The following is a 16,207-nucleotide window of genomic DNA, read 5'->3' as shown; positions in this document are numbered from 1 at the left end:
TCTGATAACGTCACAAAGTCTACCCATCAGTTAGAAAAATAGTGACATTAACAAAATCCCCTGCATCTATAATAATGAGCAAAAATGATGAATTTTAGGGGAAAGATGATTAAGGCAATACATTTTGAGAAATTAAATGTTTTTAATTTCCTTTGCTTTAATTTCCTCTTTCATTCTTTGTAAAAAAAAGAATACCAGTCACCTACTGTATACAAGGCATTATAGTATTGTGATTCACTAAGAAGGGACCATCTACAGATTTAACATCTGATTTCTTATAAGAGAGGAAGATAATCTAATTTGATGAGAAAATCCCCTAACCATCAAAATTTTAGTATTAGTTGGTCTTCTATGTAAAAGGAACTGCATAGGTTCAACAGAATTAAAATTCGATGACGTTATCACTAAAAAGGAAGCTGTTTAGATTATACATCTTACTTTATTGTCATAACTCAATGATGTTCCAAGCACATAACTATTTGAATCTTAAGAATGGATGAGGTTAGAACATGTTATTTAGAGGACAATAAGTAGATAAAACTACAAGTTGGAACAAGTTGGAAAGAGCATACTTGGAAAGGGCATAATTCATAAAAACTTGACATATTTATTAATCCTCCTTAGAATAATAAATATGCAGTGTCACAAATTAGTCAAATATAAAGCAATATAAAATACATGGATAGTTGACGCTCTATAGTACACCTTAGGTTCTTTACTCACTGGAAAATAACATTTGTTACTATTTTGTATATATAAAACATCTGATAAGATAGTAAAATATATACAAAATATGCAATATAGCATATTAATAGATATAATTCAACATCAATAAAGGGGCTGCTTACTAATTAGATTAACTAGCTGTCTAAACAGGTATAGAATGCTTATCTTATTAAAGTATCAAAATGATTTAAAGTTAGGTAAAAAAGTGAGAACTAATTCTAACAACAAAAAAAACTTCATTGTGACACATCCAATATAGAAATCTATAACAAATGCTGTTTATGACGGCATCCCCTAACCAGACTTTTATGCAGTTTCTCTGACAGCAGTGTTTTTCTCATCAAATGCTCCTAGTAAAAATCATTTTGATCTCAATAGCATGTTAGATATATACATCAACAACTAGAAGTTTAAAAGGCAGGTTTAATTTTAAATTAATAGTACAGGATAGATAAAAATTATCTTCTTTTAAAATAACTCGACTTACCTGCATTAAAACATGGGACCAAAACAACTCAAGATGATACGTTAAGAAGGTAAATTTTCTTGCCAAAATTACAACCATCTCTATTGCTAAAAAAATAGAAGCCTTATCTTTCTTTTAGAAGGAGAAAATGAATCTCATCAATCTTGAACATATACCCTAAATGGTATAAATTTTAAAATTAAGGTATCACATAAAGCCTCAGATATAAAAACCTGATAGATATTTTACCTATCATATCAGAATTCATGGAAAACATGTTTAGTGAATCGTGAAGAAATTTTTAAAATTGAAGCGCTTTAGAACTGTGAAACAGACAAATAGTCAAGTAAATTCTCTTTGGTCGCTCATATGTACTTTCCTTTAGGCTTCTTAAGACTTTGCCCTGTTTTAAAAACAAACAAACAAACTGAAATTAAGTCATAGGATTTATGCAACATAATTCACTATTACACCTTAAAATGTAAAGGAGTGCCAAAAATGTATTTGTGGTATTCAAATTGTAATATACAACCTGAATTACAGGCAGAAATGGCAATAAATCAAAAAATAAGATCTTAATCTGTAACTGAAAAGGTGACCCTAATAATATACATAAAAATGGAGGAAAAATAATATTTGAGCTAATTTTTGAGCAATCGTGATGTTTTTCAAACTTTTATCCCCCTCTTCTAAAATTTAATACTTAAAATCATTACCAAAAAAATAAAAATAAAAAACCTATGGCTTTGCTCCCAACTATAAAATCCCTTCCATTTCAGCTATTTTGTAATTTCTCTGTAATAAGTTTTTTTAATCTATTCATTATTCAAAACAGTCTGAAAACATTAGAATAATTCTAATGTAACTTTCTCCTCTGGGTGAATTCCCAAAGGCCTGGTGAAATAGCAAAAACACCAGAAGACATGTTACCCTTATCTTAAAGCTGTGTCAATTATTTATACCCTAAGAATAGAAAGATAGTTGTTCATAGTATCTTTTTCTTACTGCCCCCCAAAATAAAATATTCTTATGAATACAATATACAAGTGAGGTATCTCTATTTCTACTAAACTTAAGTAAAAGATGTTTAAACAAGAAGAAAAACATGCCAAAGATCTTCAAGTCACTTCTTCCTAGAAATATTAAGACATTATAAACTACAAAGTGTAGTTTAATTAAAGTAGAATCAATAAGTGTAATTCAAAACACTGCAAGGCGATGTCCCTATTACTGAACTGAGAACTGCTCTGATCTTGCACTGCTCACCTCGTCTATCTGAGGTTCCTGAGCCTGAGCAGCCTTGGGTGCTGAGGAGTCACAGTCTGGACTGTAATGCTCACAGTAGTCATACGCCGCCTTGGGGTCGCCCGTGATCAACAACTGCTGGATGTCCCCCTGCAAGGAAAAAGACATGGGTATGGTCAGCATAGTCAAATGCACACGTATCTAGAGAAAGACTTAGTCAAGGTTTATTTTTAAATATTGAAGAAGAAAAATCATTTATATTTCAATGTTAAGAATAGTCTTCCAGGATTAAGAGAGAAACTCCCATTGTATGTATCATCTCTAAATATTAGTAGTTCATTTTACATTAATTTCTAGTTCAGGGTTATCTGTGCTCCGCATCCATTTGTTTGAACACAGTACAATCATTCATGGTTTACTCTGAGTGATAAAGGACAAATGAAATATATGGTGAGTAAAGGGCTGGTGAAAAAAAATAAGTCAATACATTTTAAACACAGTAAATATAGAGAGAGTAATGTTGCTTAATACTAGCTAACTTAAAAACTCAGCTAACCTTAGCTGAATTGTTATTGTTAGGCAAATTTTTAAGAGATTTTTTAAGTAAAATATCCAACTATTGTGTTCTGTTAGCAAAATCAATATTAAAAGAAATTCCTGTCTATAAAGATAAATGAAAAATAGGCACAGAAAAAATCCAACTTATAAAGAAAAATGCATAGGTTTTGTGCATTTTTATTAAAAAATAAGAGTACCTAAGCATACATTAAAAAATCATGCATTCAGAAATCCGGGTGATTTTAATAAAATGAAAAATATTAATAATATTTAATAATAGAATTATCTAAAAAGTTTTAATTTCAGGAGCTTTTAGAATCTGTGTAAACAAAAGACAAATTCAAACATTCTGCCCTCAAGGCAACCTGACTACTACTGCTGGGATTTATTTCATCCTGAGACAAGTTCGATATGTATATAAGTCTGTAGGTCCTGACAATATTAATTCACAATTCTATCCAGGTTTAGGAAAAATATCTGGGCTGGTATTTATTCAACGTAGAGATTCAAGTCACTGTACATACAACTGATTCCCAGAAATTCTGCTCCAGTCTGAATAATTTCCAAGTCAGTCCGGCTTTCTTTGTATCTTATCAACAGGATTTATTTAGAGGCCAATGAATACATGGACATTAATTACAAAAATCTCTACAATTAAGAACCAAGAAAGAATTCATACCATATTTGTACCACAACCTCATGTATTCCTTAACAATCTATTGAGAAAGTAATATACACAAAATATTGAACACAGTATTGCAGATATGGAAACAAACCTGATACAATCTCAGCTCTTTGGGGAGTGCAAGATAGTGTTTAAGAATATTTTAAACCATAATAAAATTCACAACTTGAAGACATATAAGCAAAGTAGTATGAGAATTGCCAAGAAAAGAGTATATATTATTTAATTCTGGCAGTCTATCTTTTATTAAATACTTTGGTTACTACCTGTGGTGTAGCAATACCCGTATTTTTATTATTCTTTTTTCTAAACAGGTATTATATTCACATCCTTAAAATGAGCATTTATTCTTCTGGTACAAGCACCTATATTTCCAATCCTACATTTCTCTTTTAAAAAAATAACACCTATATTGAGATATGACGCATATATAAAATTCATTCTTTTAAAATTTACTTACAATGGGTTTAGTAAATTCAAAGTAGTACAACCATCACCACTACCAAATTTCATAAGATTTTATCACCCCCCTTGAGTGTTTAATTATGATATGCCTACGTGTAAGTTTCTTTAAGTTTATCCTCCTCAGAATTGCTGAGGGTCTTGACTGTGTAGATCAGGTGTCCTCAAACTTTTTAAACAAGGGGCCAGTCACTGTCCCTCAGACCACTGGACGACCAGACTGTGGGCCCCAGGACGAGTCAGCTGCTAAGCAGGACAGGCAGTGGTGGCAACACACCCGGCAGGCTGGATAAATGTCCTAGGCGGGCCGCATGTGGCCCGCGGGCCTTAGTTTGAGGACGCCTAGTGTAGATTAACATGATTCCTCAACTTGTGGAAAGTTTCAGACATTGTTTTTTTAGTAGTTGTTTTGCCCTTTACTCTTTCTTGGATTCTTATTATGCCTACATTGGTATGTTTGATGGTGTCACACAGGTCTCGGAGGTTCTGTCACTTTTTTTCCATATACTTTTCCTTTCTGTTTCTCACACTTGATATAATATCCTATACACTAATTCTCTGTTCTGTCAGCTCAAATCTTTTGAGCTCCTCTAATCAATTTTTTATTGTAATATTATACTTTTCAACTCCGACACTCTACTAGGTTCTTTTTTATATTTTCTATATTTACTGCTATTCTCTATTTGTTTTTTAATTTTTTTTATTAAGTTATATATACATAGATCATGAATACATTTATGCCTTTGTGGGATTCAGTGTGTTGATTATTTGTACAAATTGGAGTGCTTACATCCTACTAGTTAACATAGCTTTCACCTCATTTATTTAATCACAATGTTAAGACATTTGTGTTCAATACTTGATAGATGTGACTTGTACCCTTGCAATCTGCTCCATAGATGTGATCTGGTAAAACATCATTATCATATTTTCATTTAGTTCTTTAGTCATAATTTTCTTTAGTTTTTTAAAGCATATTAAAACTTGCTGATTTAAAGTCATTTGGGGGTAAGTATAGCATCCGTGCTTCTTCAAGGATAATTCCTAATTTGGTTTGATTTTGTTTTTACTTTGTATAGTACATGATTTCCTGTTTCTTTGGCTGTCTCATAATGTTGAAAGCTTTTGTTGAAAGTTGGACATTTTAAATGACCACATCAGAATCAGATTCTATCCTTTTCTTTATAGTTGTGGTGGTGGTGGTTGTGTGTTTGGTGACTTTCCCAAAGTAATTCTGTATGTCAATATTCTTTGTTGCCTATGGCCACTGAGGTCTCTACTTGGTAAGGTTAACGATCAGCAAATGATTAGACAGAGATTTCCGTAAATAGGGGGAACAAATTAGTATCCCAAGAGGTCTTCTATATGCCTTAGAGCACACCCTTAACACTCCTACAGCTTACAACTCTGCCCTAGCTTTCGTTTCTTGCAATGCAGAAGCTCAAGATCAGCCATATGGGAAATATTAGAGACTCCTTTGGTCTTATTTGTACAGTCACATGTCTTCTAGATCATCAGAATAATACTGAAGTTTCTCAAAGCCCATCACGGATATCCCATTTCTAACCTTTCTCTTTTCCGTGGTTCTAACTGACCCATTTGTGCTCCATATCCTCACATTTAAATTACCTTCACCAATTATGTGCTGATAATAGTCATCTAGACCATCTTATTATCACCAGAAAAATGAGAAAAATTAAAACCATAAACGTACCAATCAAAATTTTAAACCATAAACGTACCAGTCAAAACCATAAACATACCAATCAGAATTTTATTGACATGAAATATTAAAATGTTTGTCATCCTTGTGATAAATTTTGTTGAACTCAAAAATATCTCCACTAATCTCTCAGATTTTGTTAAATGTATTCAAGTTGCATAGACATTTCAATCATTAATTCATTTACTCACTCACTCAAAACATGCTCTAAAACTACCTGTAAGATGGTCGTGTGTTCAGATGACAGCCAAATAAGGAAGGACCTACTTTCCAGTGAAACATGAAATAAAGTGAAAGTGGAACATACCGGTCCAGGAAACTATATGGTTTATAATGGCCATGATTTTATCTGAATTTCCAACGTGAAGATATTAGATTATTTATGAGATTATTTCCTACATTTTTTTATAAACAGGAAAGTCTCTAATAATGTCTAATGCCTAATGATTTTAAGTAGCCTCAGAGCAAATGAATACAAGTTCTTAAAATAGTTTGTTGATTTTTTTCAATTTAGAACATTGAGTAACCACATCTGAATTATTATTAATAAATAATAGCAAATAACAAAGAGAAATTTGAATACAATGCTTCTGATGTTTAAAAAAGTAATAATGAGGCATCATTGAATGCATCATTAAGTAATAGAGTAACTGAGAGTTTCAGTTAGAAGCCGCTGCTTCCTAAATTGTCTCCCAGGTTTGCCATTAACTATTTGGAATTGTGCAGCACTTAACCTAACTCATCTGTAAAATGAATGCATTGAAAGATCACAGCCAAGGTCTTCCGCCATGACTAAAAACTCTGAAATTCCAAACTTAATTATAATATGTATAAGTTACAATGAACTCAGCTGAAACACAAAAATGTTACCTCTTATAATTTTAAAATAGTCTATTTTTAAGAATACTACTGGTTTCCTAAGGAGCTCCTACTCTATTTACAGCACTTCACTTCATTAAACGAAATCTTGCCAACTTTTCCACTATAAATTCTTATTTCATGTGTTCAATAGTTAGGCAGAAAATATACCACTGGAAAGAAAACGGAAAATTCAGTAAGAAATCTACAGTACCATTTTCCCCAGAAAGCATTTTATAGTGTTTTATGTTAATCATATGACACGTTGTGAGACAATCTGTAGATAAATAGAAGCATTGCTGCTGGCTGAATGAACTGTAAATACTTAGATTCAGTAGTGTCATAAAAATTTCCACAGCTGAAGAAAAGCAAAGTTACCAAGTAAAACTGGCATCTGCAGCATATGAGGCATGAAAAAGCCATCTTTTCCTCTACTAATGATCTATAAAGCTGAGATTAAGGTAGAGTTGATGCAATTACTTTGCGATCTACGGGTGTGTCCACTGGGTTTCTACCACAGCATTTGCGTAGAGATGGTATTGGATAGAGGAGGAAAGCAAAGCAGATGTAAGAAAATCAAATAGAAACTGTCCATACAGATGAGATCCTTGTAAATGTCACCCTCATTGCAAAAGAATCTCACCACACTTTTTAAACCTACCAGGTATATACATAATAGTATACCCTTCTTTTAAAACCCCAAATTAATGCATGTGTTAACAAATTTTTCCTCTTTGTTTTTACTTTGATTTGTATATACCTACATATACACACACACTCATGCACATACACACACAGAATGTCTCTTTAATTCCTACCTAGCTCTATTTTCTGTGCTGTAACTACCCAATGCTCTATGAAATACAGAAGTAAAACCAAATTCAGCTTTGTATATGTATGTAAAGAATCACATTTAGTGGAAAAGGGTGGTACCCAAAATTGGTCTAATGTCTTATGATCACATGGCAATGTGCCAATACATGTATTAAGAGTATATATTTTCAAAGTCAACCCCTGGTCCTGTGGAAGCCATCCAGTGCCTGGCTGATGTCAGCTCCCAGCTCGGGGATCCACTGAATTGTCCAGCATAGCAGCTGACGCTAGAGAATAAGGAATGGAAAACCAGGTTCTGATAAGCTGTTGTGTTCAATTCTGTCTGATTGGATAATGTGACCTGTGGACGGATTGAATGCTTGGAACATAACATGACCACAAGAAAGGAAGAGAAAATTGAAAGACAACAAAAATAGCTATGCAAATATTGGATCAACATGCAACCAGTTCTGGAAAACAATGGGTCTCTCTTAAATGTCAATCTAGCAAGTAATGACTGTCCAATTCCATAAAGCTTTCAAATCCCTTCTAAATGTTGGAAGATCTAAACTTTTAGTATTAAAACTTGGACATTCTTATTTCAAATTAATATGAGGGTACAAAATTTTTAGGTTACATTGTTCCCACTTCCAAAGTAAAGTTCCATTTGTAAAAGAGCCCTTCACTGGGGCGGGGGTCGTGTTATACACCCTTACAGTGTGCATGTTAGTTGAGATCCTGCCTCACGCCCTCCCTTCTTCTGTCAGTTGTCCTCCCCACTCCCCCCTGCTGCCTCCCTCTATCCTCATACTAGACCATATATTTCATATGAGCATGTTAATTGTTTATATATTCATTTCATGTTAGTATGGAGTACATTGGATATTTATTTTTCCATTCTTGCTATATTTTACTAAGAAGAATGTATTTCAAATCCATCCAGATAGATTTAAAAGATGTAAAGTCTCCATCTTTTTTAATGGCTGAATAGTATTCCATGGTATACACACACCACAGTTTGTTGATCCATTCATGGGTTGATGGCCACTTAGGTTGCTTTCACAACTTGGCAATTATGAATTGAACTGCAATAAACAGTCTAGTGCAAATGTTTTTGTGGTAAAATGATTTTTATTCTTCTGGGTAGATACCTAGTAATGGGAATGCAGGGTCAAATGGAAGGCCTACTTTTAGGTCTTTGAGAATTCTCTATACTTCTCTCCAAAAAAGCTGTATTAATTTGCAATCCCACCAGCAGTGTAGAAATGTTCCCTTCTCTCCACATCCAAGCCAGCATGTGGTGTTTGGGGACTTTGTGATATGGCTAGTCTTGTTCGGTGATATCTTAGAGTGGTTTTGATTTGCATTTCTCTGTTGATGAAAAGCAATGAGCATTTTTTCATGTATTTGTTGGCCATTCATCTGTTATTCTCAGATAAGTTTCTGTTCAAATCTCTTGCCCACTTACAGAGGGGGTTGTTTGAGTTTTTCTTATTGTTTAATTTGAAAAACTTTGACATTCTTAATATTTGAAGGGAACAATTTACTTTTGGTAAGCTCTGGAGGAGAACAGTTCAAGTTACTGTTGGCTACATGCCTCACTAAATTTCAGAAATTTCTAATATTAGATATTTCATCTCCCCCAATGATGGAGGGATCACACAGCTGCAATTTTGTTCCATAAAGTCACCTCGTCTCCAAATTTCCTACAGGACACTCTAGTCTCCATTAATTTGTAACATGTGGTTACCTCAATGGGAATGAACACTTTTATGAAATGGTTCTTGGAACCATCTTGATGGTATGTCATGAGCACACAAGAGTCAGCTGCATGAAGAAGAGGGAGAGGAAAATAGCACTAAACAGAAAAACAAATTAAACAAAACTTCTGAGGCATTAAACTGTATGACAAATTGAGAAGTACAAATAGTGTCCCTATTTGAAGGGAAGGGGGAAGGACGTATGTGGTGATGATGAAGAGGAAGACAAAGGGTGGAAAAAGATAAAGATTTTGTTAAAAAAAAAAATAAGGAAGCAATTTAAAACACGCCTGTGTGTGAACTGAATCCTGGAATTATAGTGTATCATTCAAGGACTGATCAATGACATAAATTGATCTCTGTTGTATATTAACACAGTCACTTTGTCAACAAACAGAAGAATCATTCAGAAGCAGCCAGTTTGAAGTTAAGGAAAAGCTAAAGTCTATTTCGATAAAAGGTTGACGATTGAAACCAAGTCATCATTAGCAAGAATGGGATAGATGGGAGACAAAAGCAGAGATATTAGTAAACAATCTCTGAGAGATCAGAAGAGTGGACACTGATGATGAAGTGGGATGGAAATGACAAGGCGAGATGGAGGAAAGTGTGGTCCCTGGAGCCCAGGGCCATTCTGAAGGTGATGGAGCAAGGAATGGTAGGATGGCAAAGCCACTTACTCAGAGGTGTTAACAAAAGGGAATGATTTGAGGGGTCAACCCCTGAAACCTGTGCAGTTAATTGAAAATTAATGGTTATTTCTGGAATAAGTTTAATTTTTTATTTAGAAAAATAATCTTGATTTTTAGAATTATGTTCCTCCTCTACCTCAGACTATCAGGTTTTATCCCCTAATCAGTACGAATCAGAGGCAGATTCCCCTTTAATCTGATTGCCCATATTCCTTTCTATAGCAACCTTACACCTCTTTTTTTCATTGATAGTCAAGTACAAGATGTCTAGTCTGGGTACTGTGGGCTCAGTTCTGTCCCCCTAAATTCACATGTTGAAATTTGAGCCCCTAGCACCTTATGACTGTAATTAGAGACAGGGCCTCCCAGGAGGTAATTCAGGTTACCTGAAGTCATCAGGATGGGCCCTGATCCAACCTGACTGGTCTCTTATACAAAGAGGAGATTAGGACCCAGACACACACACACAGGGAAGACCATATATGAAGACACAGGGAGAAGATACATACAGATAAGCCATGGTCTCTATACCTTGATCTTGCACTTGTAGCCTCCAGAATTGTGAGAAAATAAATTTCTGTTATTTTCTAGCCAATCTGTAGACATTTATTATGGCAACCACAGAAAACTAATATGGACTGAGTTTATAATAGGTTGCTTTTATTCATCTCAAATGTCTTCATCACAGGACAAATGGTGCTGAAGAAAAAAAAATCCACCAAAAAAAACCAGATAAATTTTGTTCATTCATAACACAAGTAATCAATGGCTATTTTCAGGGCCTGGAATTAAGTAGATATAGTAAAAATATTGACTGATCTAATCTGGCAAGGAGCTAGAACTCAGGGTACTCAGAGGTTATCCATCTACATCCTATAGTGCCGCCATCATAAATGTCACTCAGTCCATTGGAGGTACTGGAAAGTGAGAACGCTAAGTATTTGATTCCAAAGATAAACAAAGAATTCAAAGGGAACAAGTTTTTAAGTAGAGGTTCCTAAAAACTTTATCAAACTAAATTATGCTGCTCTGATACTAAGTTTAAATATTCATTTAAACGACTTTTTAAAAGACATTTTCATTGTGTTCGTAGAATGTTAAAACCATTATCAGTTGTATCATTAATTCCAGATTAATAAAATTATATACTAAGCCTAGGTCATGTCAATAATGGAAAAGATAAAATTTAGAGAAAATATATCTCCATACCTAAATTTCAGATATGTAAATCAGATATTGGGATATGTATATCAGATTTGCACTTTTTTGTATTCTTCATTTTGTTATCATTTCATATTATTGTAAATCAAAGACTAAAGCAACACACTTTAGTTCCTTGTTGATTTATGAAAAACCTTATGTAACATTTTAAATTACAATTCTGAAAAGATATTAAGAGATGATACTAAGATTACAAAAGGATGTTTCATTTCAATGTCTCTGTAAGTAACGGACAATTAAAATTTGTCACCATAATTTGATCCCCCTCCCAAAATAAATTCATTCAATACTTGTTAGAATCATCTATTCTCAACATAATATAGTTGAACATAGCCTTTAAAAGCATAAAAAGTGGATTTTAAAACAAAATGGAAAACATTTTATGACTTTATTTTTAAAGATTAACTTGAGAAAAACTATTATTCAGATTAAAGAAGTTATCGGGTACACACATACATTTTTTTTTGAGACAGAGCCTTACTTTGTTGCCCCTGGTAGAGTGCTGAGGCATCATAGCTTACAGCAACCTCAAACTCTCAGCCTCAAATGATGCTCTTGCCTTAGCCCCTAAAATATCTCTGACTACAAGTACCCATCACAACACCCACCTATTTTTAGAGAGAGGGTCTTGCTCTTACTCAGGCTGCTCTTAAACACCTGAGCTCAAGTGATCCATCTGCCTTGGCCTCCCAGAGTGCTAGGATTTCAGGCCTCAGCCACCGCACCTCACAATACGTTTTATTTTTCATTATACATTTTGCTTAACCCAGTATTTCCGAAACAAATAATTTCAATATGTCAGTATGTACTTAATGGAAAAAAATTAATCATTATTATTCCTACTAAGTCTTTATAAGATGGTATATCATTTACATTTATAGCAGACCTCAATTTGAATGCTAATTTTTAATAATAAATTCCTAATCAGTCTATTTATATTTTATATGCTTTTTTACTTATTTTTGAAATTTTAATTGACATGAAAATTAACTTGTTTTAACACTCAGAGTCAATGAACTTCACATAACTAACATCAGTATAAAGGTCAAACGTGACCCGTGCAGTAGCTATGACTTTCACTCCCTGTCACCTTAATAATAGAATTTGACATTTACTTTATGTTTTATAGTCATTAACTTGGCAGTAAATTTTAGGCTTATTTTTAAAGTAATTATTATCTTTGACATATGAAAAAATATATAGACTATTTTCAACATTTCATAAAATGTTTGCTAGTTGAACTGCCACATTTATTTCTCTAAGCCAACGTCAAATGTTTGGGGATCCATTTTTAACATGTAAATTTTTAGGATCTCTTTTTTATTTCAGATTATGAAGGTGCAGATGATTAGGTTACAACGTTCGCATTTGTTAGGTAAAGTCTCTGTTTTAACTGTGTTCTGCACTCAGGCCGTGTGCCATATACCCTTACATTGTGCTCACTGAGGTGAGATCACACCCATCCCCTCTCTCCTTCCCTCTACCCACTTCCCCCAGAATCAGCTTTTTTGTGCTGCCTATTCTTAGGTCTCTTACAGAAAATAGGTGCTCAGCTTGGCACCTGTGGCTCAAGTGACTAAGGCGTCAGCCACATATACCTAAGGTGGTGGGTTTGAATCCAGCCCAAGCCCACCAAACAACGATGGCTGCAACATAACTGGGCGTTGTGGTGGGCGCCTGTGGTCCTACCTACTTGGGAGGCTGAGGCGAGAGACTCACTTGAGCCCAGGAGTTGGAGGTTGCTGTGAGCTATGATGCCACAGCACTCTACCCAGGGAGACAGGTTGAGGCTCTGTCTCAAAAAAAAAAAAGAAAAGAAGAAAAAGAAAATGCCTGTCAAGGAACAAAAAGAAATAATTGGTAGTAACATTTCTATATATTTATTATTCTAAATTTATACAAAATGACACTGCTCCAGAAATAGTAGATATTTCAAAAATATTTCCTTATTTTTAATCTGTTCTATTCCTCTACTACTGATAAAATAATGAAAGAAACATATTTCAGTGAATTGAAATTTCACTAAATCAAAATGGCCATTTTATGAAATATATAATTCTAAAGGGATTTTAAAAGTATACACACACACACACACACACACACACTCAGGGTTCCAAAAGATGATATACACATTTTAAGAAAGGAAATAACTGCATTAAAATGATAATATTCAATATACCCTGGTGAGAAAATATATACTGATAAAAAAAAATTGTAATATTCATTATATATTGATAGAGTTTCACAAGCCTGCCTTATTCATTTCATTTCTACAATTATAAGAGGTATTGTTCACAATGGTTACTGTCAGCAAACTGCTGCTTGACCAATCTTGATCAAAGTGGCCACTTGTATCACTGGGCATGCTGTTTCTACCGTACCAAGTGTCTCAAATTTATCATGAATGCATGCACTTGCTAGGTGTGTTGGAGTTTCTGTTGCATACTCACACTTGCATCAACACTGCATGCACACAACCTTTTTTTTTTTTTTTGAGACAGAGTTTCACTTTGTCACCCTTGGTAGAGTGCCATGGCATCAGAGCTCATAGCAACCTCACATTTCAACTCTTGGGCTCAAACAATCCTCTTGCCTCAGCCTCCCCAGTAACTGGAACTACAAGTGCCTGCCACAAAGCCCAGCCAGTTTTTCTTTTTTTTTTAAAGGCAGGGTCTCTCTTTAGCTCAGGTGGGTCTTGAGCTCAAGGAATCCACCTCCTTCGGCCTTCCGGAGTGCTAGAATTATAGGCATAAGCCACGGAGCCTGGCCTTCCACAAGGTTCTTGAATTTTAAATACCGCCTGTTCAAGGTCTTTCACTCCCTGAACAATGACTTCCCCCGTTTTATCTGACTGTCCTGCCTGCTGCACTGTGACACTCTCATTCATTTCATCAATGCCATCTTGTGAGTGAACATCATGTGACGCGTTGCTACTGTAATTCAATTCAATTTTGCAAAGTGAGACATAAATAATCTTTTATAATGTGTATACATTCTTTTCCACTCCCTTAATGCTTTATTAATTTTGAAAAAAAAATTATTCTTTTGAGACAGAGTCTCACTCTTTCACCCTCAGTAGAGTGCTGTGGTGTCACAGCTCACAGCAACCTCAAACTCTTGGGCATAAGCAATTCTTTTGCCTCAGCCTCCCAAGTAGCTTGGACTACAGGCACCCACAATGCCCGGCTATTTTGTTGTTGTTGTTATCACTGTTGTTTAGCAAACCCAGGCCGGGTTTGAACCCACTGGCCCTGGTGTATGTGGCAGGCACCCTAACCACAGAGCTACAGGCACGGAGCCTAATTTTGAACATTTTGAAAACAAAAATATTTTAAGTTTCATAAGTGAAAACTTCTTTGCTCTACAGCAGGGCATGACCCCAGGGCCATATGCAGCAGAAGATGGCTATGAATGCTGCCTAACACAAAATCGTACATTTACAGACAACATGAGATATTTTTGTGATTTTTTTTTTTTAGTGGAATTTGATTGTGCAATTGTCAAGAATGAACTCTGAAGACAACAGCATCGTGTTGCTATGTCACGTAAAAAGAACGTACGTAAGCTCTCGCTATTTGTATGTATGTGTGGCTTTAGTTTCATCGCAGTGTGCTAGCTTCCAAGTACAGATAGTCAAAGTGATACCATCTCAGATACTACATGTGCTGTGACATCAAAACTCACATTTGATGACATACCATTGCATAGTACATCAAGAAAATTTATGCACTAGGCTCGGTGCCTGTGGCTCAAGCGGCTAAGGCGCCAGCCACATACACCTAAGGTGGCGGGTTCGAATCCCCAGCCCAGGCCCGCCAAACAACAATGATGGCTGAAACCAAAAAATGGCCAGGCGTTGTGGCCGGCACCTGTAGTCCCAGCTACTTGGGAGGCTGAGGCGGGAGGCTGAGGCAGTAGACTCGCTTGAGCCCAGGAGTTGGAGGTTGCTGTGAGCATGATGCCATGGCACTCTACCCAGGGGGATAGCTTGAAGCTCCGTCTCAAAAAAAAAAGAAAATTTATGCACTAAATCTTTAAAGATGGATAATATCATGCAAAAGACAGTGAATTTCAAAAGAGCCAAGGCATCGAATCATTGACACTTCAAGAATTCCATAAAAATACTGAGGCTGACTGTGGCAACATCATTTACTTTTTGGAAGTAAGGTGGTTAAGTTGAGGCCAAATGTTGAAAAGATTTAATGATTTGTGACATGTTATCAAGTCATTTAGGGTATCAAAAAGGAAATTTTTGCGACATCTTGATGATGAAAACTGGCTCATAGATGAAACGTTTTTAGTAGATTAAACCACTCATTTAAATGACTTAAACATGCCTGCCTCTTCAAGGTAAAAAAACAACTTATCAATACAATGTTTCAAACCATAACAGCAATCCAAATAAAACTGAAATTACGGCAAGCTCAAATTGAGGCAAACAATGTTATTCATTGTGACATGTTGGCTAAACACAGTCCTGTGAACAGCCAAAAATACGCAGCCCTGCTTTTCGATTTGATACAAAATTTAAAAACATATTTCAAGATTTCTGGAAAAATAGTTAATATTTTGGTGCACTTGTGACTTAATTTCAGTCGGCATAAATATGTTACCTGCCAAATGTCATCCACAGAGCTGCGTCTGACATTCAACTTAAAGGAAAATTTGATCATGTCTCTTTACTGGACTATCTAGGGTCCGGTCTTCCCAGAGACACATACCCCTCACTTCACCATCATGCTCTTCATGTCACTGCTTTTTGGCAGCACCTACCTCTGTGAATAACTGTTCTGAAGAATGAATCATCTTGAGCATAAAAGTCGATCCAAAATCTCTGATGAGCACCTTGAGAACTCAGAATTGCAACTAATTCCATCGAACCAGGCGCTGATACGTTAATTTCCATTAATTTCTCAAATACAATGTCAAATATCACAGTAGATTTATGTTGCCCACATTTCTATTACTTTTTCTTTTCTTTTCTTTTTTTTTTTTTTT

At 35.0% G+C, this 16,207-nt stretch overlaps 1 protein-coding gene across 5 annotated transcripts in view; it reads right to left on the bottom strand.

The window, feature by feature from the left end:
• The window catches only part of COL11A1 (collagen type XI alpha 1 chain), a 205,414-nt gene that overhangs the window by 143,508 nt on the left and 45,699 nt on the right, over nucleotides 1–16,207 (bottom strand). For all 5 annotated transcript variants that reach the window (XM_023509793.1, XM_003784099.2, XM_003784101.2 and 2 more), the window contains exon 5: nucleotides 2,459–2,587. In XM_023509793.1, the coding sequence (XP_023365561.1) occupies nucleotides 2,459–2,587 (129 nt within the window). The remainder of the gene's footprint in view (nucleotides 1–2,458; nucleotides 2,588–16,207) is intronic.

Source organism: Otolemur garnettii, unplaced genomic scaffold (assembly GCF_000181295.1).
Source record: "Otolemur garnettii isolate 467f Iridium unplaced genomic scaffold, OtoGar3 scaffold00010, whole genome shotgun sequence".
Lineage (NCBI taxonomy): Eukaryota > Metazoa > Chordata > Mammalia > Primates > Galagidae > Otolemur > Otolemur garnettii.
This window is presented reverse-complemented; position numbering and strand designations above follow the sequence as displayed.